Source organism: Heterocephalus glaber, unplaced genomic scaffold (assembly GCF_053883595.1).
Source record: "Heterocephalus glaber isolate CG9 unplaced genomic scaffold, H.glaber_assembly_v1.0 deba00001547, whole genome shotgun sequence".
NCBI lineage: Eukaryota > Metazoa > Chordata > Mammalia > Rodentia > Bathyergidae > Heterocephalus > Heterocephalus glaber.
This window is the reverse complement of record NW_028258340.1, coordinates 8,816,650-8,844,126: the sequence shown is the minus strand read 5'-3', so window position 1 is coordinate 8,844,126 and position 27,477 is coordinate 8,816,650. Positions and strand designations below refer to the sequence as shown.

The 27,477-nt window shown below is 52.1% G+C and overlaps 1 protein-coding gene across 11 annotated transcripts in view; it reads right to left on the bottom strand.

Moving 5' to 3' along the window:
• Nucleotides 1-27,477, bottom strand: part of Bcor (BCL6 corepressor) — a 121,425-nt gene that overhangs the window by 4,449 nt on the left and 89,499 nt on the right. For 8 of the 11 annotated variants that reach the window (XM_021262572.2, XM_087189848.1, XM_021262570.2 and 5 more), the window contains exons 2-11: nucleotides 21,185-21,310; nucleotides 19,768-19,846; nucleotides 15,913-18,756; nucleotides 15,215-15,268; nucleotides 14,548-14,734; nucleotides 8,052-8,315; nucleotides 7,318-7,665; nucleotides 6,532-6,857; nucleotides 6,025-6,279; nucleotides 998-1,164 (exon numbers count right to left, since the gene is read on the bottom strand). In XM_021262572.2, coding sequence (XP_021118231.1) covers nucleotides 998-1,164; nucleotides 6,025-6,279; nucleotides 6,532-6,857; nucleotides 7,318-7,665; nucleotides 8,052-8,315; nucleotides 14,548-14,734; nucleotides 15,215-15,268; nucleotides 15,913-18,756; nucleotides 19,768-19,846; nucleotides 21,185-21,270 — 4,610 coding nt within the window. In that variant the 5' untranslated portion in view covers nucleotides 21,271-21,310. The remainder of the gene's footprint in view (nucleotides 1-997; nucleotides 1,165-6,024; nucleotides 6,280-6,531; nucleotides 6,858-7,317; nucleotides 7,666-8,051; nucleotides 8,316-14,547; nucleotides 14,735-15,214; nucleotides 15,269-15,912; nucleotides 18,757-19,767; nucleotides 19,847-21,184; nucleotides 21,311-27,477) is intronic. The other 3 variants (XM_004850022.4, XM_004850021.4, XM_004850023.4) reach the window with 3 other exon arrangements.

Genomic DNA, 27,477 nt, shown 5'->3' with positions numbered 1-27,477 from the left:
AAAATGAAAATGTTTTGCCAGGTGTGGTGGCGCATGCCTGTGATCCCAGCACTCAGGAGGCTGAGGCAGGAGGATCGCTGAGAGTTCAAGGCCAACCTGGGCTACACAGCGAGTTCAGGGCCAGCCTGAACTACAAAGGGAGACCCTGCCTCAAAAAACCAAAAAAAAAAAAAAAAAGAAAGAAAGAAAGAAAGAAAGAAAAGAAAAGAAAATGTTTTCAATGAACTTAAATGGTTTCAGAACATGTGAAGATAACTTACAGGGGCTTAAAAAAAAAAACCCATCATTATGGAAGCAACAACACAACATGCAACCATTATACCATGGCAGGTGGGGGCAGGGCAGGGGCTGCCTCTGTTTTCACCTAGGTATGGAGAGATGTGGTTAGCAGAGACTCCATGGAGCACCTGACACCAGAATGCACACTGCCAGGCTGGTGGGGTGAGGGTGCCTGAAGGTGTCCTGTTTGTAACATGTGACAGACCCCACAGGGTTTCTGACTGTCAGGAGAACCCTAGTGCCCCACCTCCACACCCCAGAAGATGCCTGTGCTGACTCAGACCTGGGTCTCTGACCAATAAACTAGGTCAAGGTCAGGGTGAGTGGGGGCCTGGGCCTAGGGTGTGGGTGGTGACAGCAGGGCCTGCAGAACCAGTAGGGGAGGAGCAGTTGGTCTTCTGTCCATCCTCCAGGGCCTTTCAGTCACATGCAGTTTAAATAGTGATTTCATAGATGGTGGTAAACAGTCCAGGGTCTTAAAAGGCAACACCCTGATCATTCATACAGCTCTTGACATTTTCAGAGGCTTTGGTCCACGGAAGACCTGCAGGATGGGCCAAGATTGGGAGTGCTATGTCTAAATCTGCCAGAGAGGTCTGTGACTCAATTCTAGAACTGAACCAACTCGATTACTCTATTCTTCCTGAGGTTTCCACATACCCAAGCCATGGCCTGGACCCCAACCGGGGCCAGCCTAAGAGCAAGGCACACCACTGACCTGGTTCCATCTTGGGCACTGCAGTTGACATCAGCGCCATACTCGAGGAGGTGTCGAACGATGTTGAGCCATCCCCTAGCACAAGCCTCGTGTAGGGCACAGTAACCTGCATTGTCACGATGATTGACATCACTAATCTTGTTCTCCAGGCAGTATAAGACCACTTCCTGTGGGGAGGGGACAGGGAAACGCCATTGGCTCAGCACTCAACAACCACATAAAAACAACTTCTTCAAAAGAGGCTGAAGACACATGCCCTGAGGCCTGAGAACCCTATGTAGCTTGTTGGATGCCTTGGTGAGGGGCAAATGAGTGTGAAGGACTCGGCAATGTGGACAGTGTCCCAGGTTCTGCAACCCGGTGACAGACTGAAACCTGTCTTTGCAGCCCCAGCTGCCTGGCCCTGGGCCACTTATGCTTCAGCTTCTCCAAGCCTCCATTTCTTTCTCTGGAGGAGTGTGGTGGTACCTGCATAGGACTGTGAAGAAGGTGAGAACAGAGAGGGCCACAAAAACTTGGCACAGGGAGGACAGATATCTTCAAGGTACAAGGCAGTCTCATTTGATCAGGGTGTCCCAAGGCAGTAGTAGATGACAGCCTGGATGGATGGAAGGATGACCCATGTGGAGGAAGAGACTGGATGTGCGGGAGAACACCCTTCAACTCAGGAGGTCAGCCAGGGATTCAAGTCTCTGGGAAAGACTAAGAGGCCGAGCCAGAGCAGTGAGACCTCTGTGAGCAGAGCTCCAGAGAAGGCACAGGTCTGTTATCCCAGCTACCTGCCAAGTTCGAGGCCAGGCTTAGCAATTTAGGGAACTCCTGTCTCAAAATAAAAAATACAATGAGCTGAGGATATAGCTTGGTGATAGAGCACTTGCCTAGCACGCAAGGCCCTAGGTTCAAACCTAGTACTTGCAAAAACAAGGGGGTGGGGGTGGGGTGAGGTGGAGAGGGAGAGAGAGGGGACAGGCTTTTCTGAGTATCGTCACCAAAAAATGACAAGGGCCTCCAATTCTCCCCCACCCCCTTTTCACCTGACTTTTCACCCCACTCGGGGCTGAATCAATATAATATTCTCATATTTACCTAAGTTAATGATGAGAATCTGACAGACCACATATGGTAAGCCTACACATTTCAGACACAAAATAAAGCAAGTCTCTCTTTCCCCCTTTGCAGAATGTGTTCTGTGTCAACAGTCTGCGTGAGAATCACTGTTATTAATCTTACTTCTTTGGTGTGTTAAAATATTAATAGTGAACCATCCCATGTAAGCAGAGCAGTAATTTATTCAATGTTTTATTACCTTGATTAAGAAAGTTTTCAAACACATAGAATAGTATCTGCCACCAGAAAACAGGTTGCACTGTTTTTCTACAAGTCAGACCCAGTAGAGAGCGGTCAGGCTCCAACAACAGGGGGTGGGATTTTGCAGAGCATACAAGTAACCGAACACAGGGTCCCCTGGGAAAGGGGGGGGGGTGCCCTGTGGGTCACAGTGGGCCTTCCTTTCCATTAACTCTCTGAGAACTCATCTGTGAGACCTACAACAGGCCTCATTCTGGCCACCCAGAGATGTGAGGTGGGTCTGAACAACCTGTACCCTTTCTGGGACAGATCAGAGAGAGGTACGAATCTGCCTGGGGCTGACTAGAATGTTCCACGTGCCCCCCCCCCCGCCATGAACCCTCGGCTGCACACTGGTAAACCTGCCCATCCATACCCTGTTGCTTCAGGTTACTGCAGCAGCTAGCTCCCTTCCAAAACAAGGGCAGCAAGAGAAAAGGCATGCCCACAAAAGCGTTTCTTCCTTCAGGTCCTAACCTGCCAGAAAGCCCACAATCCTCTGAGCTCCCAGGCCACCTGCCCGGAGCTCTGGTATCCAGGATACCGCATGAAGCCGCTGCTCTTTTAGCAGGCCCTCACTAGCCAGCCTAGAGTGGACGGCTGCAAGCTAATGAGTAGTGTGCCCCAGCCAGAGAGAGGCCCGGTCATGTGACTCTGGGATCAGCTCTGAGCGCCACCAACTGCTGTGCACAGATCAATTTACTCGGATCCTGGTGGCCTGCCTGGTGTCCTCTCGACTCAGGGTTTATTTGTTCTGACAATTACGGCCTTCACCTGGAAACCTTCATCGCTACTAGGGCTGATTTGAGAGAACATAGAAACGGAGGTGGAAGGGTAAGTCAACTCTTTTCCTGGAGGATGGCAGGAAAGGTGACAGCAGCCCGCCTACCCACTGGAAGCCATGGTCCATCCCAACTCAACACTGCCCACCCCCCAGGAGAGTGGTCCCTGTGTATCTCCCTGGTGGCTGGAGGAGGAAGGAGGGAAGGAAGGAAAATGGTAGTGTTCTCACGAAATGCTTGCTTGGGGAAGTGAGGTCCACAGCGGCTGGTTAACGCCAGGTTCAATTAGCCTGGGTGTTAGACCTGTCACTCAGGTCTGTCTTTGGTACCTGGTCCTCTGGGAAGACTCAAAGACCCAATCAAGGACCCCAGCTAGGGGGCGAGATCCAGCTGTGAGCAGTGTCCCCCAAACTGACTCTCTGTTGAGGTCACGTGGGGGCAGTGACATTCTCCTAGCTGGGGTGGGGTCGGCGACGCTTAAATATGGTGACCGCCATCACCAACAACATAGAATGTCGAAGATGACAAATACACCTACCCGACACATTTCTTGATTGATTTTCTATGCTAGAAACGGGATCGTTTGAAGGACAGCCCACCCATTCCCAAACAAAATCAAACTGTTTTTGTTGGACAATTCTGTTAAGTGGCTATAAGCCGAATGCCATTAACTGCAAAATGTAACCATAAAGGCCATAAACCCGACACTGTTAATTAATTAAATGCCTCATTAACTTTTTAAAAAACATGATTTATTCAATTCATAGAAAAATTTAACCATCACCACTAAACGCACAAGCATGTGGTTGCACGTTGGCACTTTCGCCTCGGAAACAGAAGCCTCCTTAGCAGGAGGGAAGGTTCAAGTGTACCAAGCCTTTCAGGCGGTCTATTTAAGACCGATCTGAAGAGAGGGGATGTTTCTACACCTCAAGAACCAGGTTAGCACACAAAAAAGCTCAAACAGCCTTTCGACTGCATGTGGTATCTTTACTGTAGCAGGAAACGAGGGCAAAGACTGACTTTAGAAAACTCGCCCAAAGCTGTGCATTCAAACGGCACCTGGCACCTGGCACCTTACCAGGGATAAGCGAAGTGTCCACTTTACAAGTTTGCAACTGCCACGTCTGAAAGGCTCATCATCCCAACATTTTGCATTCTGCTTGAAGAAATCCCAGAAAGATGGATTCCCAGTGAAAATTTTTATCTAGTAGTTAAAACACCAAACTTAGTGACTGGTGAAATTTACATACTGAAATTTACGTTTGAAGGGAAGAAAAGGGTTGTCCCTATGTAAAAAGTCGTGAGGCCAAGGGCCAGGGATTTAGCTTAGTGGTTTTGCTGCCTGCTGCGCAAGTGCAAGGACTGGAGTTCGATCCCCAGTACAAAAAAAAAAAAAAAAAAAAATTTCATGAGGCCATGACAGGCCTGACAGCCTAAAAAGTATGGATCATCTGCGCCTTGGTCCACGCCTCAGACCCACTGACTGTAGGAAAACTGTTCCAAAGAGGACCCATAAGGGTCTTCTAACGTTCCTGGTCACAAAGGGATGAGACTGGCAGACATGACACCAAGACCCAAGGCCAGGCCAGAAGCCCATCTCCCCACACCCCAAGGAGGGAGCCGCTTACTGGAAGCGCAAGTCCTCAGTCAGTAGCAGGGAGCCCTGGGTAGCTGCATCTCCCCTGTCCTCCCAGTGCTGCCCCTTGAAGGTTGTGGGAAGCCAATGGCTGAGTCAATTCACAGGTAAGCAAGCTAATTACCAAAGCCTTCCAGAGACTTCTCTCCAAGATATTCCAGAGAGCCCCCAAGAGACATGCTTCAAACCATGGCACATACCACCCGAAACACCTTGTTAGTGCTTTAAATAACTGTCCCAGAGATGAGAGCCAGCATCCAACCTTAGACCCACGTGGCCATGGTGGGTGGGTTCTGGCTCAAGGGGAGACTGGTGGCTGGGTATCCCCACCTGGATGGGCTCAAGGCCCAGTGGCAGCAGCAGGGTCAGGGTGTGGAAGCCAGTGTGCCTGCCACCTCATGTTCCTTCAGGGCTCCATGCTGAGCATGCTGAACTGCATTTCATTCTCACCATCCAGCCCCCAGAGGGCTGATGCCAGCATAAAGCATGCCTTAGTTCCGAGGGTTATTTCATCACAATTCCAAGCACCAAGTGTGCGGTGGGGTCACACGGGCAGAGGGTTTGAACTGGAAGAAGAGCCACTCTAATGGGCCCCAGTCCTGGGGGGAGCTGGGGAGGCTGGGCTTTGGAGAGTCTTTTTGGTGCATCATATATCCAAGTCATTTAACCCCCCCAGACTCAGTTTCTTCATCTGAAAGCAGGATGATACCAGTTACTACCACATACAGAAGGGTGAAATGAGTTACTCTGGATCATGTGGCTTAGAAAAGGTGCATTGCCCAGCATTCAGTGTGAGCTATGGGGACCATGCAAAGCTGGGGAGCTACCTTCCCCTCTCTCAGCAAGAGCACCCCAGTAGTCCCACCCCACCCCTCCACCTGCAATACCACAAACATGCCAAAATAGCGCTGGTTGCTTCTCTCTCCCTTGCTAATCAGAATCCAAGTGGACTCATTAAAATTCCCCCAGCTGCTGAGCCCTGGGTTAAGCCAGACTTTCTATCAGAGATAAGTGAGCGAGACTGGAGGAGGCCAGAACAGCCTACCTGCCCTGACATGAACTGAACACCACCAGAGAGGCCTTTCTTTTTGTACTGAGGCTGAACACTGAATGAGCCACCAGAGACAGCAGCCACAGCAGGGACAGGCTCTGCTCTCGGAGCCCCAACTAGCGCCCCCCCCCACCCCCCAGCCTCCAAGGGTGGCTGGCAGCTCTGGCAGCCTCAGAACTGCAAGTGCACAGCCCACAAGGACACTCACCTCGTAGCCGAGCCGGGCCGCTCGCTGCAGTAAGGTCTCACCAGCGTTCTTATTGACAATAAGTCTCCGGGCTTCGGGTGGCATGGGGCGGGACTGGGTAGCCTCTTGAGGGGAATTTGCCTGTGGCAGCTGCGTGGACTGGGAGGCTGGTACCAACTGCTGTAAGCGGTCGAAGGGCTTTGGCTCCTGCTTGGCCGGTGACAGATCGTAGTCCGAAATGGGCTCAGGCCGCTTTCGGAATCTCCGGACAGTTACCTGTCAGATCAGGCAGTACACCACAGTTGAGGCTGTCCCCTCTGACACCAGTCTCCTCTTTCCCTCCTTCCTAAGTGACACTTTGGGGGGGGGGCTGTCAAACAGTGAGGGGAAGGGGTCTCATTCTTACTAGTTTGAAACTTTCAAACATGCACCTCAAGAAAGGACAGGACTGGCACGTGGGGGGATCCAGGAAAAGGAGAGCTTTGGGTTTGGGAAGCAGCCCCATGGGGATGCAGGGTCAGGAGGTACCTTGCCGTCAGTGTTCTCCACATAGTAGTCCCCTGTCAGCGACAAGCTGCGCCTGGGCTCCTGAGGTAACAAGTGCTTGGTTTTGCACAGTCTCTTCCCGGATGGCTTCTCGCTGCTGTCAGTGTATTTCTGCGGCAAGGAGGCAGCCTGGCAGTCCTCTTCCTCGTCTGTGCACAGCACATCTGTCTTCTGGCTTTCTTTAATTTTCTGCTGTTTGGCAGGCTGCCTTGAGGCTGGCGTGCAGCTTGGCTGAGTCTGCTTTTTGCCGCTTGCATTGGTGGATGAAAGGCTCTTCATGGGCGGAGAGCCGGCGAACACAGGCAAGCCTAAATCCGGTGGGGGGGGGGCGCGGGAGGGGGAGACAGAGCAGGCGTTACACAGTTGTAGCCAGTGCAGGAAGAAAAGCCCATTGTTAGCCCTGATCACTGGAGCTGCTTCAGTTTTTAAAGATATACCAATTATGTTTTCAAAGCATTAATATTTTAATTATCCCACATTCAAACGGCAAATAGGTTAACCCACAAAATGCCAAGTGGTAAGTTTCTTGATTGAAAGAGCCAGTGCTGGAGGACCGAAGCCAGCTCCCCTGCTCTCCTGCCCCTACCTACTGGGACGGGGTGGACTAGGTGACCAGAGACAGTCTGGGCTGGAAGGAGGAAGGAAGTGGGGAGGGCACAGGCAAGGGAGTGTGCAAAGACAGCATGAGAACTATGCCTGCCACATCCTACTTCTGTGGCCCAGGTCTCCAGGAGCCCAGTGGGCAGCCAAGGGGCAGCCTCTGCGTACCTTGTTCATTGTCACTGGATTTGAAGGACTCTTCTGACCAGCCTCTGTTGCCTTTGGACTCTGCCTTTTTCCTGCTGGTGGCTTTCTCCTCAGTAGTGTTATTCCCCTGGGCTGTGACCTCAGGCTGAACTGCCTGGGCCACTTCCTTCCTGCTTTGGCGGCCAGGTTTGCTCTCTGCGGCTGACACCTGCTGCTCCCACCGTTCTCTAAGGTGCAGCAAGTGGCGTTGTTTTTTAGGATGGAGCCCTGTTAATTCAATGCACACCTTCAGGTTGGTCAGCTCACTATAATGTGGGTCTTCTAAGTGGTTAGAGGAACTGTTTGTCATTTCCCTCTCAGGCCAGTCATCTAATGGAGAAATAACTACAAATTAATCAAAAAGCCCCCTGGGGGTGGGGAGAACAAACTGTCTCACACAACACTAATGGGGTAGGGGAAGGAAGGGGTGCGGTCGCTGTCTCTGCTGGCGCAGGTCACCTGTTTGCCTTTGGCCATCTCTGGCCTCAGTGCCTACATCCGGCTCTGGGAGGAGGGAGGTGGGAGCAACTTCCCGAGGCTCTGGGGAGGGATCTGGGGTGGGGGTGTGTGGGAATGGCAAAGCTCTGCTGCTGTGCCCGCTGCTCCCTCCCAAGCCTGTCTACAGGGCAGCGCGCCTCACATCCACACCTCCTGTCTGTCCGCCAGGCCGCATGCACAGGCCTCCCGAGCAGGCAGCTGAAGCCAGCCAGGCTCACCTTTAGAGACCCGTCTTCGCTTGGCTTTCAGCAGAGGATCCTCTGGTAGCTCTTCCACAGTGGTCTCAGTGTGGCTGCTGTCACCTGAGACTTTGCGCTTCCTGTCCAGCCGGAGGGTGGGGCTGTACAGCATGTCTGCAGCCGCCTCCTGCTCGGCGGGCGGCTCGCTCGCAGGCTGCCGCTCCACGAAGTACTTCTCCACAGGAAGATCTTTCTCCTCTGGGGCTTCAAAGGGATCATGTTTGTTTCCAGCACTGTACTCGCCTACAGGGAGGGGAGACAAGAATACAGAATTGAAGGTCCAAGGTCACCACAAGAAGGCAGATTCTGGGAGCAAGTGGGACCACCACACCCAAAACAGACCCTTCTCAGGAGACAGGGGTCCTCTCACTTCAGAAGCACAGAGGCCTGGGAAGCAGTGCTGTCCAAGAAAAGGACACAACTGACAACATCGGCTAGCTCTGGAGAGTGAGGCCTATGCCATACTCCTGCCTTCTCTTTGCTTTGCAGTGGGGGTATGAGAGCGCCGAGAAAGGAGGGGTGGCACCATCTCTAACCACTGCTCTGAAAGCACTCTTTTTGACAGCACTGGGGATTGAACCCAGGGCTCACATACGTTACGCAAGCCCGCTACCACAGAGCTGCATCCTCAGTCCTCAAAAGCGCTCTTGCCTCTCTCAGCAGCGAGACCAACCCAGCCAGGGTGGATCACAAATCTCTCTGGGAATGTTTGCTGAGATCACTATTTGGAAATACAAGGAAAGGGTAAAGAGACCAAATATTCCCCTTCAAATGTCTTCTACAGAAGGGATGACACCAATGCTCACTTGGGTCAATGGGAGATGATGAAGAAAGAGGGACCAGAAGCAGTGCTGACAAAAGAAGGCCTAGATGCTCAATGGCAGGAGGAAGCTGGGAGAGGGGGTCTGTACAGCCAGGGCAAGGGCTCCCAACACATGCACTAGAACAGAAGCTTCGAAGGCTCAAGCTGATGCTTGAACAAGGAAATGCCCATCACTGAATCAAGGGGCTGCTCCCACTTCCTGTCCCAAGTTAGGGGGGCCCCCAAGGACATTCCGGTTATCCTGTCAGGCACACCTCCTTCTCACACACAAGCATCTAAGACAAAACTCCATCGCTTTTTATAGCCCCGTGTATCTTTCCTAGCCAGGCCAGCACTTGCAAAACTGCCCATTCCAGCCCCCTGGGCTGCTTCTGCTCCCCATACTTACTTGGCCTTCTATCAACCGGCTAGGGTACAGGGGATTTTCCCTGGAATCACCTTAGCCCAACGCCACCTCCTACTTTTGCTCAAGCCCAAGAAATAGCTCATTGACTGTGACTGCTCCACTACTGTATTTTCCAATATGAAATAAAATATATATGCTAACTACGTAATAAGGTTAAGATGTTCATCCTTGGCCCACTAAAATGACCCTGCACATCCCCAAGGGTGTGAGTCTGGTGTCTCGGTAGTACTGAGCTGAGCTGTAGAAGTTAGTTTCTAGATGAAATGATAAGCATGCGGTTGATCTCATCCCTCTCTTCCTTGGCCCATTTCAAATACCACTCCTACTTCCCAAGGGCCTGGCTGCGCCTCATCGGCTTCTCTGGGGGCATTCCCAGCATTCAGTGGCAGTCAGCTGCAGGGCGAGGCTCACCTTGGCTTCAGCTCGGCCGTGCTCTTGATGGCAAAAGGACCCACTCAACCTCCTCTTCAAGGGAGCCCCAAGGTGGTCCACATGGGACCACATCTCCTCTAGCAGAGGAACGGCAGCACCTCCCCCAACCACTGCTCCCCACGAGGGTGCACCGTATGGTCAGGGGAGAGGAGCCCAGGATGCAGCAGCCAGGCGCTCCAGGGAATAAGTAGCACTGCAGGTCTTTGTGAGTACACCTTACCCCAGGATGGCCACAGTGAGCCTCCCGTCACAGCAGAGCTCGACTACAAAGCTGGGTAGCAGCCAGAAGACAGGCAGGTTGCCCAGACCTCTGGTCGGAGCTTACAAGGCTGCAGACGGGATGATCACCATGCTTGGCTTGGCAGGGAAGATGAGAGGGCGGGTTGTGGGATCTCATGCTGCTCTGGGACCCTTGGGCTTTAAAGTGGGACTATTACAGCCAGCCGCTAGGGGTGGGGGTGTTCAACTCAGGCAGAACAGGGAAAAGGGAATGGCAAGATAAATGATGTATGGAGGATGCTATGACACTCAGACCAGCTGGAATTTAGCTCCAGGGTTTCTTTGTATTTTTCGGTGCTGGGTATTGAACCCAGGGCCTTTGCACTGAGCTACACGCTGGCCCTTTTGTATGTTTTATTTTGAGACAGAGTCACAGTAAGTTGCTAAATTGTCCAAGCTAGGCTCAAACATGCCATCCTCCTGCCTCAGCCTCCCAGAGTACTGGGATTACAGGCCTGCTCTGTCACTGCCACACCCAGCTGCATCTCCAGCATTTTAAACTTCTAGAAGTATACTCTCTTCCCTCTACCCTTTCACAGGGAAGATGGTTCAAACCAGGTGGCTTGAAAGGAGAGTTGACTAAAGTCACAGTGCCCTCCCCAGGGTTCCTAGGCAGCAGCCTAGCCAGTGTGGAGTCCCACCCAGAATGCACTGCACTGCCCTGCACCCCTACCAGTAATACTCTCTCAATCCAGAGCACTTTAGATTTCACTTCCTCAGCTTACACTCAAACCCAGGTCTCATGAAGCCACCTGCATTTGTAATAGTCTCATCCTTCTCAGAAGCATCTTTCTCTGGGAGGTTTTCCACCAGTTTTCAGCCTCTCTGCCAAATTCCTAATAGTAAATGAGTTTATATCTTACCTACCTGACCTTCTGCCAAAGCTGCCACTATCTTCTGCCTATAGAAACCACCTAGCCAACCTGAGATCACTTATTTCACTGGCTGGCATCAGTAGGTGGTGACCGAGGGGACCCATCTCCCTGCTCCTGACTGAACAGGGAACGCCCTGATGAGACGAGGGTATTTGTCTTGCTATCTGTGTGTCTTCCGGGGTTTCCCGTGTGGGGTAGGAAGGGCTCCAGTTCCCACCACTTCCTGCCCCCTCCCATTCACAGGGGTGCTGGTGGGTGAGGATAGGGAGCCTGCTCCTGTCCAGCCCACAGCCAGTCCCCTCCAGCCTCATTCTGATGGACTCCAGAGAGCAATGCCTGCTGTCTCCCATCCTGAACCACAATCAGGGACCCTCCACTGCTCAACCTGGGGTTCACTGAAATCCCACCTGTGCCCCCCTCCCCAAGGTGTAGCTGCTTTCTCCTCGGTTCTCAACGCTTCTCAAACTGAGTCCATCCTCCTTCCCCCACACCCAAGTCTCTCTGGGTACAATATCCAATTCTCTTCAGTGAAGACCACTCAAGCCCTTACACTAGAGTTACCTTCCATGAGCCAGTAATAATCCTGAAGAATACCCACCCTAACTGCCTGCACACTTGGACCTCCTCCAATGAGGCTAGTCCAGCTGTTACCCACAGGTTACCCTCCAGCGCAAAGGAAAGGGGTGGAGAGATAGGGTTCCTGACCAAGACGCTCCATCACTGCTGTTACACCGCCCGGGCCTTCTAAATTTGGAGCACACGTGCCTCTGGTCACACCATCTAGGTAGATGTGGATGTGGCTGTGTTGTTGGTGGTTTAACACTTGCTCTCTGCAACACGAACATCCCATAATTTATCATGGTTGTGCCATAGCACTACCTCTTAGAAGCATCACCATGGTAACATTTACAGGTCACTGTAGCAACAAAGCAACTTCATCACTATTGCAGCCACGCCCAGTGTGCCCTAAACAACATGGAAGTTTGAGACCACTGGAGGAGGGGTGCTGGGGATTGAACCCAAGACCTTGACATGCATAGTAGGCAAGTGCTCTGCCACTGAGTCACACCCTCAGCTCTTTCTATTTTTTAATTTGGAGACAAGGTCTAGCTAAGTTGCCCAGGCTTGTCTTGTGATCCTCTTGCCTCAGCTTCCACAGTGGCTGGGATCTGAGGTGCGTACCACACCATGCTAGTCTGACAGACTTTTGAGAACTGATTCCCAAGATGTCAGTTCCCTCTGTAGGTAGCACTACCATGTGCAGGAGAGGCTGACCTTGTTACTTAGGACCTCTGCAGATGAGGTCCTGGCATCTCTACTCCAAAGTGTGCTGGTGCCCTCCCAGGGGAGGGGTTTCCTAAGTAAGTCAGGAACCCGAGTCTGCAGCCCCTGGGCTCCACTCCAGCTCCTACTCAGGAATCACCAAGCAGGTTCTAGGTCTCTTCCTGGCCAGGTGGCTGGCAACGGACACAGATGGCTACACATGCTCAAGAAAGAAAAGGCCAATACCTCCTTGTCCCTCCCCACCTTCAAAATGCCACCGATGGATGGTTCCCACCAATGAACTTTCAAAGGTGCGGTGCCTCCTGGCTCATTTGCTCCCTTTCCACAGTGGACATTTTGACTCGACCACCCATACAAGAGAAATGAACACTCCAGCCACAGTACTCTCGACTGCATTCATGCTTTTTACACAAGTCCCTCCCAACAAGACGCACCTGTGTCTCCCCAGCCCCAGGAACTTCTGGGAGTGGAGAGCTACCTCAGAAAGGGAAGATACCCTTGCTGTGACCCTGCCCAGCTCAGCTGCCCTGTGCACACAGCTTGACTGTCCCCCACTGTGACACCTGTGAAAAGACCTGAAGAGAACAAGCAAAGCTGGGCCCTGATGGCCAAGATGACCCAGCGAATCTGAAGCTGAATGGATCCAACAATTGCTGTCCCCTAGGCGAGGTCGCAGTGGCAGCAGCAAAGATAACAACTCCTTTAGGGTATTCCTCTTAGTCAACCAGAACCCCGAGGCCCCAGAGGGTCCTTCAAAAACTGGACCCCCTCAACCCCCCCAGTCCCTACCCCTTCTCTGCCACGGAAGAGCACTAGAGCCCTGTTCCAGGGTGCTCCAGAAGCAGCCATTGTCTGAAGCTAGGAGGGCCAGGGAGAGGTGCAGGAGGCCTTCTGGGATCATCTAGGCCTCAGTGGGCCCTACTGCCCCCAAGCTACAACCAACTCCTCTCGGCTCAGCAGGATGGGAAGGGCACGAGCCTCTCTGGGAAGCAGTTGGCGGTGAGGGCACTCAGATGTGAATCTGAGGGCAGCAGATACCCCGGGTCTGGCCATGTTACTCAAGAAAGAGACAAAGGTCCAAAAACCTTGAAAGTGGCTACGTTCCCATCCCCCTACACACACCCACTCAGAGCAAAGGGTGTATGTGGGGTTTCCCATTTGTGGGCAGTTCCCCCCTTGTAGAAGAACCTTCCCTTCAATTCCACCTTGCCCACATCTCAGGTCTGAGAAACCTTCCCCAGAGCCAGTGTTATGGGGCAACTCCAAAGGTGAGTTAGGGTTAGGGTCTGCTTCAGCATCAGACAGGAGAAAGGCTTTGGCCATTCGACTGTGCAATGCCCCAAATCCATCCTGCATGGTGGCCTGTAAGGTCCATCAAGAGTCCCTGCTGCTCAAGTAAGTCACCATCTACTAGCAGTATAAACTATCTTCTTCGGGCCTAATAATAAACCAGTCCCAGTTTAGCTCAGGATGAGTGGGAGGTGGGGAGGAAGGGTGTGTTCTGGGCGGCCAGAGGCAGCCAGCCTGACCACACATCCTCTCAAAGACTCACCAGGCACCCAGCACTCCACTGGTGACACCAAGCCAATGCTAATAACCGACCTGTCCAGGGAGGGTTTGGCGCCCACTCTCCTCCACGTTCACTGACACCCCAGTTCACCTTCACCAGTGAAGTTTCTGAGGTCTAGAGCAGGCCACAGGCCGCAGGCCAAAGACACGCACACTGAGGAATGATGAGCAAGGCCTTCTCCCATTGCTGCCGCCAAACTCAACCCCAGTGGGGGACCTTCTGTGGGAACTGCAGTGTCCTGAGGATGGCACTTGCTTCCTTCCAGGACACAAGCCACCCTCCATCTGGTGGGCAGAGCCCTCTGATACATTCAACACCTTCTTGGATCTTGTTGCCAACTCCCAAGCATGGCAAATGAACCAGACCCAGTAAATGACTGCACTCATCTTGACAGTGCCTTCATCATCCTTCATCCCATGTCAATCATCAAACAAGTACTCTCCCCATTCCTATCCGACTGGCACTGTGGAGATGGCTGGGAAGGACTATCCTTCCCACATGTGGCCCGCTCGATACCTCTGCCACCAGTACTAGGGATGGGACTGGTGCCTCTTTACAAAAGGAGACGTGTCCAAGGAGAGAGCTCTTTCACAGATGCCCCATTCTGCCTGCCACAACATTCAAAAGGACTCAGCCCTACCCTTTACCCACACTGGCGAGAGCAGCCCATTTCTCTAAGTAGTTGCCAACGGACCCTAGGCCATCTTTCCCAAATCATTTCCTCTCGCCGCCTTGGGCACTGAGAACAAGGTGGTCCCAATCTCACTGGTGGGCAGGCACCACAGCTAGCTGCTGGGGTTACTTACATCTCTCACTGTCATTCTGGTCAGCAATGGCCTCCTCCAGGGCGACCGACTTTGGCTTTTTGTCCTGATTTCCTTTCAACCTTTCCCAGTCAGCTGGGTTGAATTTGCACACCTCGGAGTCTTTGGTTGCTGGGTGGCCACCTTCTCTCTCTTTCATCTCCAACTCTGAGAAGCGCATCATTGCACGCTAGAAAGAGAACGGAGATGGAAAAAAAAACACAACACCTTACCATAAAAGCTATTCCATGTGCCTTACACTAAAGGAAAGTATTTTTAAAGAAAAGTTTGCCCAAAACCAACCACAATTTATGAGATACAACTCAGATATTTTAAAGTTTAACAGATAAAATTTAAGAGTATCTACTATATGGAAGTAGCCACACATTCTTTATCCATAAAGTTGTATGTATATAGATATAGATGCGGTGTGTATGTATAGCCATACATACACTGGTGCATAAAGACAGACATTCTCTTTTGAAGGTAAATAAAACAAAACAAAAACACAATGCAAAGAAAACAAAAGAAAAACACAACAGAAGAGAAACAAAATGCACAATGAATAAAGACGACCATGGCCCACAAACTTCCCTTTGTATATTTGGAAATGAAATTTAACTCAAAAGGTTTATGTAAGATTCTAGTAATAAAAATTTGAAGAACTGACCTCACAGTAAGCAGCGGGTAGACATAAAATACTGTCCTCTTGTAATCCTTCCATCTATGTAATTAAAATGGGCACTCAATGGATCATTTAGATAACTTCATCCATTTTTATAAGCATAAACCAATTTTTTTCTTAACATTGCAAAACAATTTGGCTTTATTCATCTTTTAATTAAAAGTAAAATATCTTAAGGAAATTCCTATACAACATCTATCATAATTCACTAGCAAATTAAATACAAATGCTATCCCTTTAAGCGATCTTTTTCTTTCTTTTTGGTGAAAAAACTGCGATTCCCACAGACATACTGCTGCTACACATCTCCACCAAGTACCAAGTAAGACATTCTAAGCAGTGCTTCTCTATGTATTTGTTATCTTACAGGCAGAGAAATCAAAGCAATTGATAGGTAAATGTCATGCAGTCTTTGGACATCCTTCATAATAATTAAAACTTGTTATCAGCATTCCAGTGGAGTTCTCTTAGAATCTACAGAATAACTTAAAGTATCCAGACACACAAACCGCTTAAGAGCTACCACTCTCATCCCCTCACTGAGCACATTTCATACACTCAAGTTACCATAAATGTCATTAACCAAATCTGCCTGGTGCCCTGCCCGTGCCCCCTCCCACTCCCCTTGCATATTACAAAGCTGACCACCCAGAAGGGCCCTGAAGTTCTGGCCGGGGGCTCACCTGCAATGCCCGTTGCTCCCGGCTGAGCTGACTGGAATCTGCATACAGTTCCGTAGTGACACACTTGAATCGGTCACCCACGTAACCCGCTGAGTTTGCAATTCTCTTTGCCAGCTTAGACGGCTTCGGTTTCAGAACTTTGCCATCATTTGATTCAGCCTCATCGGCTCCATCTTTGGTATAGGTGGGGGAGATGTCCACACTCGGAGGGGCACCGCCCACACAAAATGGTTTGGGATCCTCTTGGGTTTTACCAAAAGTTCCAGCGGGGCCATCGCTCCCCATAGTTTGCTCCAGGAAAGGAGTTGCCACTGGCACCCCTAGGTTCTCTTTGTTGGCTCCTGCTGGGACACTGTCCTTGCTCGAGCAGAAGACTGGCTGGCCTGAAGGCTGTTTGAAAGGGTAAGCTTCGTGGAAGTCACTGATGCGCCCCAACTCCTCTCGGTGAGTGACGAAATCTCGGTGTTGCTGCAGCGTGGGGTCTGTTGGGGGCTTGGCAGACTCAGCGTTCTGGGCCACACCCTCAGTGGTGAAGCTGGATTTGGACACGCTAGCCTCAGTTTTATTATCTGATTCATCTCGGAGAAGGTCTACGTAGACAAGCTTGTCACTTTTGACAACAGTTTTCCCTTGATTCCAGCTGGGATTCGGCTTCAGGTTCTTGTCAGCAGGGACTTCTGGGTGTAACTTGGTGCTGCTAGCTTCCAGCATCTCAGAAAACCGATTGCGGAGGGTGGGGTCCTCGTAGCGGGCTCTCTCGTGGGACCGGGACCGCCTCTCTGGTTTCTCCTCTTTAGTGATCTCTATGGGCGTGTGTGGAATCAACATGGGATGCACCATGCCCAACCCCAGGGCGTCTTGGTAGGTCACAAACTCTGGCCGGCCCGTGGGCAGCCCATAGGGTAGGCCAGGCTTTGGGGCAAGGTGCCCAGGAAACAGACTGCCATTGGGTAACAACACTGGGTGAGGGTAGACAGGTCCTTTGCCATGTAAAGAGAGGGGACTTATGGCGATGCCCTCAGGCGCTGGGTAAGGGAGGTAACTCCTGGGGTAGGGAATTGGTGGGGACCTGAATGCCTCATTTGGAGACAGAAATATTGAGCTTGGTGGGAGGCCATTCTCATTTGCTTTGAAACTCTGCTCTGGGTTGCTGGCTTTGGTGCCCTTGCTGCTGGTACTGCCACTGTGCTTGGCAGGCGTGGTTGGGGGCTGCCCCACATGCTGAATGACGGATGGCGTGGTGTCCACGGAGCTCCTGCTGGTCTTGGTGCCATCTGTGTTGGCATTGGGGGCTGGCGAGGCAGAGGCGGGGCGGCCTGCACTTGACACTGACCCTGAAATGTTAGTGATCACAGCATCTGTGCCACCCATGCGGGGACATGAGGAACTCCGCTGCTGAGGTATGGCCCAGTCCAGCGCCTTGTTCTTCAGTGACATGCTTTTGCCATTGTTCTCTTCGTTGGGACTTGGCCCAGGCACCACCCAGGACGAGGGAGCAGTGCTAATGATTTCAGATCTATAGATAGCACAGCCATTTCCCGGAGGAGACAATGTTTCTTTCGGAATCTCACTTCCAGAGAGCACTAAGCTACTGCCAGCCCTGCCGTGAACCAGGACGGTGGGAGCCATCTTTGTCATGTGGTCAGCTTTGGAAGCATCTACATCCACCACTTTAGAAGACAAGTCTAGTGGCTTATCTGTGACATCTTTGGTAACAGTCTGCTTCTCCAACAGAGGCGGCGAACCCCCATCTTTTCTGTCTTGAACTGTTGCCTTCCGGGGATGCCCGGGCACTGGTGGGGCACTTTCTCCTGCTTCTGCACCTTTGGAATACTTGCCATTGGACAGCCTGGCCACCGGGAACTCGCTGCTGACCGTCATGTATGGCTTGGACAGCGTGACGGAGGGGGAAGTGGAGATCCGGGCATAGTGCTTGTGGAACTCTGAGTAGGTGTCTGCGGTGGGCTGGGTGGGAAGGTGCACGCGGGGCGAGGGCCGAGGAGAGGGGGGCAACAAGAGAGCTGTGTCCCCGGGTAGGCCACTGGAGACTGCCTTGGCGGAGGGCACTCTAGGCTGTTTACTGTTCTGGATGTGGGGGTAGGTGTGGGAGTCAACCGGGTTCCCAGGGCTGACGCCCATCTTCCATGGGAGGCTTTTGTCTGCGCAATGGACAAGAGGTGGGATGGCTGGGGAGGCTGAAGGCGTAGAGAGCCTCATGGGCGAAGCCAGGGAAGATGGGATGTGGGGACTGACGTAGTGAGGGGGCGGCAAGTAGAGGAAGCGTTCCCCGTTGGTGCAGACTGGAGAATACAGTGGCTGGGCCAAGCTGTAGGACTGCTGAGGTAGCAAGGCCTTGTACATGTTCAGTGAATACTTATTTGGCGAGTCAAGGAAAGGATAGATGGCTGGCGTAGCCCCTTCCATGTAAGGATTGACCCAGGGCAGCCGCAGGTAACTAGCACCATTGATGTTGAGAGGGCTCTGTTTGTCGCCGGCAGCCCTGTCCAAGCCCAGGGTTTCAGCTGTGGCCACAGCACTTTTTTGTATTCCAGGCGGTGTTTTGTATATAGCACTAAAGCCATTTGGGGGTTTTCCAGAGACAGCAGAAGCCTCCACTGTCTCAGGTGTAGTCGGTTTGAACTGCATCTCTGGGTTTCTTTCAGAAGAGAAGCCAAGGCCACCAAGAGTGCTCGTGGCAGCCTCCCGGCTTTTCTCTGAGCCCAGTCCACACAAGCTGGAATAGACGATGTTTCCCGGGACCCGGATCCCTTCCCGGATGAGGCCCGTGCGGTCCATGCTCAGTGATGCCAGGCCATCAATGCGATGGGCGGTACTTGAGTCCACCTTTGGAGAATGACAACACTTGTGTTACTTGGGACACTCGTCAAAGCAGCAGCAGAAGCCCCAGAAACAGCAGCCAACTAGGTCACATGCCACCTGCCTTAGCATCAGAGGACTGCCCCCTCCTGCTTTAGCCAAACCCCTCTGCAGCCTGCCTTCTTGCCCCTGCTCAATTGGTTATCTGGAAGCAAGTAAAATGTTGATCCCTTTGGATTGGAGGCCTGAACATTAATCCAGCCATCTATGAACTCTGGAAAATTTATCTTTTCAGCAAAAATTCTTTGCTACAACTGAGGAGACACCAATTGCAATATTCTCCACACCCCGTCATGGGCCACACAGGGTTCACACTAAGCCTCTGAGCCCTGTTAGGATTCATGGAGTAGGTAGGTGTTCACTTTGTTTGTCCTGGAGGATGTAGGAAGGCATCATTTAATAGGACAAGAAACAGTCTTCAGTGGGACAACCGGAATGCAGAACTTTAGCTGTCTCATTTCTAAATCAATAGAGGCCAGGGGTCAAACTGCATTTGCGTCTTTTGACTTCCTGTCCCTGGTGCCCGAAGAGACAGCCTGTGTTTCATGTTTTACTGGAATGGTAAACCCTAAGGGGCTATGTTTTTTTGTTTTTGGTACCAGGGATCGAACTCAGGGCCTTTCTCTTTCGAGGCAGGCAGCGGAACCACTAAGCTAAACCCCTGGCCCCCCAAGGGGCTATGTGGAGGCTGGAAGTGTACCCAGCTAGGAGCAGTGATGTGGCATGTAGCTCATCCAAGATAAGGCAGTACACATCCCAGCAGTCAGCTGGGGATGAGGATCCATTATGGGATGGAGCATATCAAAATGAACACACCAGAAGCGCCTGGGTGGGGCCCTGTCCTGTGCCAGAGGCTTTTGGCTCAGCTGTGTCTTGAGCCCCCTCCTGAGCCCCTTAATGGTATGCAAATTAACGCACAATTGATTACAGATCACTGATACTCTGGTATCACCTCCACAGAAGTCATTAATCTCTTACCACGTTGTGGTTCAAGGGATTCTCTTCCCTCAGTTCCAGTCTGGCTTTTGAAGCGTCACCATCATTTACAGGAATTTTCCTATTTAAAAGGACACACCAACTTCATGAGAACAACCCTTTCTCCTTTCGTAGATCTCCCCAAACCAGACCAGTTTCTACCAACCCTTTTTTTCTACATGTTCTTAATCCTATCCCCATGATCTATTTTGAAAGTTGCCCCAAAAATGTGACTCAACGCCCCCCAGAAAAACAAACAAGATAGACAGGACCTTTCATGTATGGGGGCATGAATCACAAATATAACCCTAAGGTGGGCAAACCTGAAATTAAGCACAACCATTTCTCCCACATGACCTTTTTCTTGAGAAAGGCCAAGGATGAGGGTCGGGGCTGGGAGGGTGGAGACTCACGCTGGCACCCTCCACCAGCTGTGTATGTAGCGCACGCTGGCCTTGAACTCATGGTGATTTTCCTGCCTCAGCCTCCCAAGTGCTGGGATTACAGGCATAAACCACCATACCAGGGCCCCAGAGCAAGCTTTTAAAAAACTTTTCCCAAAACAAAATTAGGGACAAGGTCCTATGAAACTGCTTTCCATGATGATAATGAAGTCACATTTGACTGCCTTTATTGAAATGATGGGGAGATACACACTAGCATCATACAAATGTCAGCTGCTCCGGGCTGAAGAGAAAGCCACACATCTTTGCCAGGCTGCTTAGGCTGCCCTGGGACTTGTTATCAGAAAGCATTGATAAAGAAAGTGCTTGGTGCCAACTTTCAAATCCCCAAGATAAAATCATTCACGAGCAGCAGAGGAAAAGTTTCATCATTACCCCAAAGAACAGCTTCAATCACCTACTGCTTAGCTGCCTCTACCCCATTCCATAATGACTGATTAGGCGGCATAACAAAGCTGCTGGGCAACTAGAGCCAGGGGGCAACGCACCCCCCGGGGGGGGGGGGACAGAGGGTAATCCGAAACCCGGGGCTCCGCTCCAGGCAAGGGTGGCCATCTCTCCTCCTTTATTACTGAGGAAACTATTTGTTTTAAAAGCACATGGAATGCCGATCCACCTGGGCCCACACTCCTGACATTTAGAGTTAAAGCAGCATATAGACTGGGATTAATTCTCCTTCATAAATATGAAATAATAAATTAAGGACGAAAGTGCACTGAAAGGCTGCTTTAGGGGCTAATCTTTTAAAGGGCGGCAATGCTTTTCGCTGAGACGCGTTGCCTGTTAAAACTGTAAATCAACGGCTGCCAGCTAGGCAGGAGATCTCTCCCCCCCAGCCCTTTTGGGTCTCCTCTGGCTGTGAAGAGGTGAAGAGGGATTCGGCATGGCTCCACTCAGAGCTCAGGGAAGGTGACCAACTCTCCCTCCCCAGGCCTGGTGCGGGGGGCCACATTCACCTGTCTTCACTTGTCCCACACATGCGGACCCTCTCGCTGTTCATCCAGCTGTGAACGTTCCCATACAGGGGGGTTGCTGAAAGCATGTCGTCTTCTTGGATGGCAGCTTTGCTTCAAGCGTCTAGTCTGTTTAAAAAAAGAAAAACAAAATCCCCAGAGGTTGAGTAAAGGAGAGACAAACATGGAATTAGAGAAGGCTTCTTTTGAGGCAGTTCATACAGGATGCAGGCTGTGCTTGATGGTCTACAGGTGTCCACAAGCTAAGGACCCACCTGACCCAAGCGGACACTGGAGGGGGGTGCAGCTTCCCTGGCAGGAGGAAGTGGGAGAGGGGAGCAGGGAAACATGTGGCCCCATCCCAGGCACCGTACACATCCTTGCACTAGCTGGTCCCCTTTCTCGGCCTACAAAAGCGTGTGGTGGTCAAGGGAAAAAAAATCATTCTTGCCACTTGCTACAATAGAAGGAAGCCTTTACTCGAGGAGGAACTACAGCACTAGCTCTAGGGCCCACTGGCCGGAGGTGGCACTGGCACACTGATGCTTCCTGGGGGCTGAAAGTGGAAGGAATGACAGTGAGGTGTTTGAAGATGGAGCTCCAGTTCGTTTCTAAGGGCTGAATTTCCAAAGCTGTTGTGTGTGCAACTTACAGATTGGGGGTGAAAGAGTCGGTGGGCAGCTGAGCTGCCCCACCCGAAAGCCCTAGATTAGATTAAGCACCTAACCCGGGTGGTTTTGCCTGGGTGGTTTTGCCTGAGAGCTGCAGAGGGAGGAGGCTGAGTAATTCAATGACGCTTGTTCGCTGGGGACAAGAAATCATTAGCAAGCGCACAAGTCTTTGCAGCCCAGGCTGATGGGCTCCGACCGTTGGCACATGGGGAGCTGGGAAAAGCCACCCATTTTCCACCTCCTAGGAAGGGGAGGCTGCCAAGGCAGAGGAGCCCACATCACCTCCCCCCTTACCTTCTCTGCCCACCACCCCCACCCACATCACATTCTAGTTTGCTGCATGAGTGAAGGGTCAGGACAAGCTGCATTTTATTAACAGGATTATCACGGCGCGTGATTTATCCTCGTGCAGGATTTTAATTGCTCTTTGGAGGTTGAGCCGTTTCTTTTGACTGCGCTTCAGCCCATATCCTGCTGTTAAATGCTGGGTTAATAAGTAGGGGAGCCTTTAATGCCTGGGACCGATGGCCCTAGGCAATTCCCTGCTCACAAACACATCTCAGTTTCCCTTGTCCAGGACCAGCCACGGCAGTTTTCCACTGGACCCAAACCTGAGTGTGAAATAATTGGTGTGCAGATCATCAGGGGAACTTTTCTTTCTCCTCCCTCACACACACACCCACACAGTTTCCGAAAGCCCAAATGTTCCCTAAGTCGACACATTTCCTTTGTTAGCAGGAGAAAATATGCAAATGCTTGCTTTTACACTTTAGCACACGGAGGAACAGACTGCCAGGTCGGTTGGTTGGAAGAACCAGGTCTGGGGACTCTTCTGCCACAGTGACTGGGGGTGGGGGTGGGGGAGCACCCCAGGATTGAATCCAAAAGACAGGCTACCCTTCCTTGTGTCTTTGTCCCGAACTAGGTCTTTTGTCCACCAGCATCCCCCACCAGCCCCCATCCATAGAACAATGTCTGTTAATCAAAATCCACACATACCGACACACCACGCATAGTTAGAGCTCGACAATAAAGCTGAGGAAGAGGCAGAAATCTGCAGAGGCATCAGGCAGGGTGGGCTCCAGGGAAGCTATTTCCCTAGGAAGCGTCTCTTTCTTCAGACAGACTGGGCCTTTCCAAGATGCTGGCCACAATCCCCCCAAAAGACGGACTCAGTGTCAGGGAAGGCTGGGGGGGGGGTGTCATGGGCTTTTTCCCATCATGCAGACATACAAAGCAAGTGGGGAAGGCCACACCATCAGTGCTAGGCAGACCACAAGGCACATTCCACGGTGTGTCCCCTTCCCAGCCACCGCCGCCCATTCTGCCAACAAAAGGAAGACATCCTGGGTGGCCTAATAGAAAAAGAAAGTGATGCAACATTCCTTGGTGCCAGTGTTGTCCTGGTCACCAGGCTGTGGTGGTGGAACTGCACCATGCCATCCCCTCAGCACACACTGATGAAATGCAGACATTCCATCGGAAGCAAAGGGGTTGTTCAATCAAGTTTCAAGGAAAGGATGAAGGGAGAAGCATATACCTAAGAAAAGTCAACCTTGTGGTGTCCTTTAAAACAAGCTGCCTCACCAGGTACCATGGCGCACACCTGTAATCCCAGTGCTTGGGAGGCTGAGGCAGGAGGATTGCTGCGAGGTTCGAGGCCAGCCTAAGCTACATAGAGAGACTCAAAAAACCAAATACAGCAAGTAAACGAGCTGGCTCCTCCACACCTCCCTGAGCAGCCAGGCTGGGGAAGGGGACTTAGGGCACCTTACTGAGGAACAGAATCATCAACAGCAGCAGCAGCAGCAGCCCACAGGGTGCCTGACCCCTTCCCCTAAAAGGCCAGTGGCCCCCTCCCTGGAAAGAGGTTTTCTTCAGAGAACGTAGCCTGGACTGGAGGCCAGGGCAAGGTAACCTGGAGGTGCCCGGGACCCCTGCGTGGTCGCTCTTCTCCAGGGCTCCATCCTTCAGGGTTTTCAATATTAAGGCCCCACAGATAAACGACAGTAGCCATCGGCACTAAGTATTCTCACATGCACAGGGTCAGACCGAGGGTTGAGATCAGGGTGCATTTCAGTGTCATCTCTGTGTAGTTTGGGAAGGAGGGGGCTGAGGATGAATGCAAAGCAAAGTGGGGCGCACTACCGGATCCCACTGCATACCCCCCCCCACACACAATCTCTAGCTGCCCCATGAACTTTTTGTGAACTGTTTAAAAGTGGAGGTCTGTTGAACAAACAGTGGCGCCACTGCCAACCATAATTTCATTGCAACAAGCTAAAAGACTTAACTCTTTGGGTGCCTGGCCAAAGAGGGAACAGAGGGGAAAGGGCCAATGAAAAGCAGCCCTGCCTAGCACTTCCCCAGGGTGACAAACAAGAGCAGCCAATGATCCGTCAGGAATACCCTTGGCAAAGCTTTGCCAGTCACTGAAGAAACATCACCATCACCTACTGCCACCCTGGGGTTCCCTGAGAAGCAAAATGAAGGGAACACTGAGGCACAAAGGGAGAGGTATGTCACACTCACCCCACCTCACTTCTAGAAGCTGCAGAAATGGCTAGGGCTTTTTTAAAAAAAACCTCTAAGGCAAAGTGCTTTCAAAACTGACTTTGCTGAATGGTGGAAAGGGCAAAAGGACGAAAGATCTGATTTCGATAAGATACTGCACCTCAAGGCCTTCACTGGCAATATGTAGGAGATGCATTTGCCTTTAGGGTTCAACTCCTGCGCCCCCCCTTCTTTCCCGTGTAGCCTATGCTGCTATAAGTGCCAAGATGTGTGAAGTCACTCATGAAAAGCACTTTACAGGCACCAACCTGCTCCCAGTGTGAGCTGCTAAGCTGTACCTTGGCCCTGGGTTTTAACTCCTTCTTCCAGGTAGTGGAGAGAAAGGGGCAAGAAGAGGGGATGGAGATGAAGAGGTCAGACCAGAAAGGGTGTCTTGGCTCCTGAAGAGAATACTTTGAATCAGTCACCGCCTGCCACAACACCCAGTTCTAGGGAGAGACCTGGCTTGCAAACCACAGGCACAGCACGGTCACAGCTCTTAGCGGTGGTGACTGAAAGCGTGGCAGAGCTTGGGTCACCTGGACAGACCTGAAGAGGTCATCTGCTCCACAGCCAAAGGTTATGGTTAGAGTACCTGTGTCCCTGGCCCTGACACTGGAGAGAAGGGCTTGATTGGCAGAAGTGGGCCAGATGGACCTTGGTTAGGAGCTGTCCCCCTACCTTGGCAATCCCTGAAAAGGAGCACTGTTGCCCTCTGTGAAAAGAGGTGAGGGGTACCACAGGCTCCAGGTAGCACCCATGGCTGTCATTTTGCTGGTTCTTGCCATCAGGACACCATTACGGATGGATGGAGGAAAAGAACAGGACACTTGTTTCTTTCTTTCAAGGCTAGATTTCCCCTGCAGACAGCAGAGAGCAGGTTGAAAGGAAGGAGCACGAGCAGAGGGCAAGGGGGCAAGCAGCGAGGGCCCCTCCTGGTCCTCCTCTTCACTCGCTTCTCCTGCACCAGGCCACTTTCCACTCTCAAGGGGTACCAACAATACAGGGGCATCACCATGGAATCAGCCTAACATCCAGAAATCAAACCATGGCCCCAGCTCTCCACACACAAACTGACGGTTTGGTTCTTTCTGAAGCTCTCTCACTAGGCACCCCCCCCACCCCCCGCATCGGGCAGTTATCCAGCCAGTAGCCAAAAGGGCTGGACAGGTTTGCAGTGGCCTCTGGCTCCGATGGCAGAACAGGCACCAGGGGCCACAGTGTGCTGGGTCCTCTTTGAGTGAGGGCATCTTGCTCCCTACATGTAGGTTCTCTGGTTCTCTGAGCAGGACATGCAGGAAGAATGTGGTTGCCACAGCCTCCCAGCTCCCACCCTCACTCACAGTGTGTCTCTGGGCAGGTGGCTGAACCTCTCCAACCTTGGTCCACTCTGTAAATATTTGGCACTGTGTTTTCCAGAGGATTTAGCTGCACTATGGACCCGAGTTTTGCCTGGCGATAGCTGGTACTGGCTACGTTTTGCCTCATTAGACAGCATCTGACTGCACGGAGCAGGCTGTGTGGCAAGCCCCAGAGTCGCAGTCGGGTCTCTGCACAGAACCACCCCATTCTGGGGGAGGCAGCCAACGATGGCCTTTAGCGGATTTTCATGGATTTCACCGAAGCCAAACCAAGCGCCAGCCCTTCCTGGGGCGGCTCCAAACCCAGTCTGAGTCACAGCAGCACGGCTCCTGGTGTCAAGGAAGGGAGGGGTGAAGAAGTTCCTATTTTAGGATGTTGGGGGGAGGGCTTTATGGGGGTGGGAGGTGAGAAGAAAAGGCTTTCTCAGATGTGCAGTGTGGGTGGGTTCTCCTGGCCTGCTTTGCTAGGGGTATGTATCTGGGGAGTAGGGGACCCCCAAGTCGCTACCAGGACCTGGGCCGAGGTCCTGTGGTGGAGGGAGGCTGCTGGTGCAGGCCCTCCCTGTACCCCGTGGGGCTGGGAGATGTGATCCAGCGTGGCCAGGTGCTGTATCTTGGCACCCTCCAAGCCAGAGCCACAGCTATAGCCTCTGGGGGCATCCTCATCCACACCCACAAGTGTTGCTTTACTGCATAAGATTGAGCCTGGGAGCAGAAGGGGACAAGGTGCCCAGCAGCCCTGGCCTTTCAAGCATACAGAATCTTCCCAGCCTCCTCCCAGAGCACCTGGTTCAGAGCAGAGTGAACTTGGCCCTCCGTGGCAGCGGCGAGGGAGAGGGGGAGGGGCGCCCCCTCTCCAAGCCTCTGAGGAGCGTGATCTGTCTGCAACAAAGGGATTTTCTCTCCCACCATACACATCTGTGCAGCTCAGGGCTCGACAGCCCCTCCTCTGCCAAGGTCCCAGAGTGGGAGGCCACCGGGGCACACACCCACACCCTCGAGACATGCCCCCAGCAGGCCTTCCAGGAACTCCAACAGCCACTCCAAGAGGCGCCAACCTCCCAACCCCAGACTCCAGTTAACCCCTCTGACCCTGCGGCCCAGCGCGTGCTTTGGTGGCCCCCCTTCGAGAGCTTCTACCAAACCTCCTGCGCCAACCACCGAATCTCTGATAAAAAGAAACTTTGGGTGAACCCAAGGAGAACAGGAAAGATGTGGCTAAGTCCATCCAAGAATCAGCACTGCAGATCCCTCCCGCCAGCATTCTGGACTCCCTTCTAGTCAGACTGGAGGGTTGCTTCTCTGGAGGCCTCCCCTAGAAAGATGGGAGCCAAGAGCAGCCAACTGTAAAGGGGATGGGTGCAGCCGAGGCTTCCAGGCAGGGAGGACATTAACTGGGACTGACCTGAGAGTGGGTGGCAGGGATCATGTACTTGGCCTCTCAGGGACCACGATGGGCACTTCCCCTTCTCCCGGGAAGGCCTGTCCTGGGGTTTCATTCCTTTCACTTCCCTGCACTGTTCTCTGCACACCAGGAGTCAGGACCCACCTGTGTATTCCAGAAGGTGGGAGGGGGTGAATTTGGAAATAGGTGTCCCTCAACGGGAGGCCACCCAGGAGTGGAAACCTAAGAAAGCCAGGAATTCCCCTTACTCTGGGCCTCCAAAACTCACACGCCCTGCTTTGGTCTAGTCTATACCACCTGGAGGCA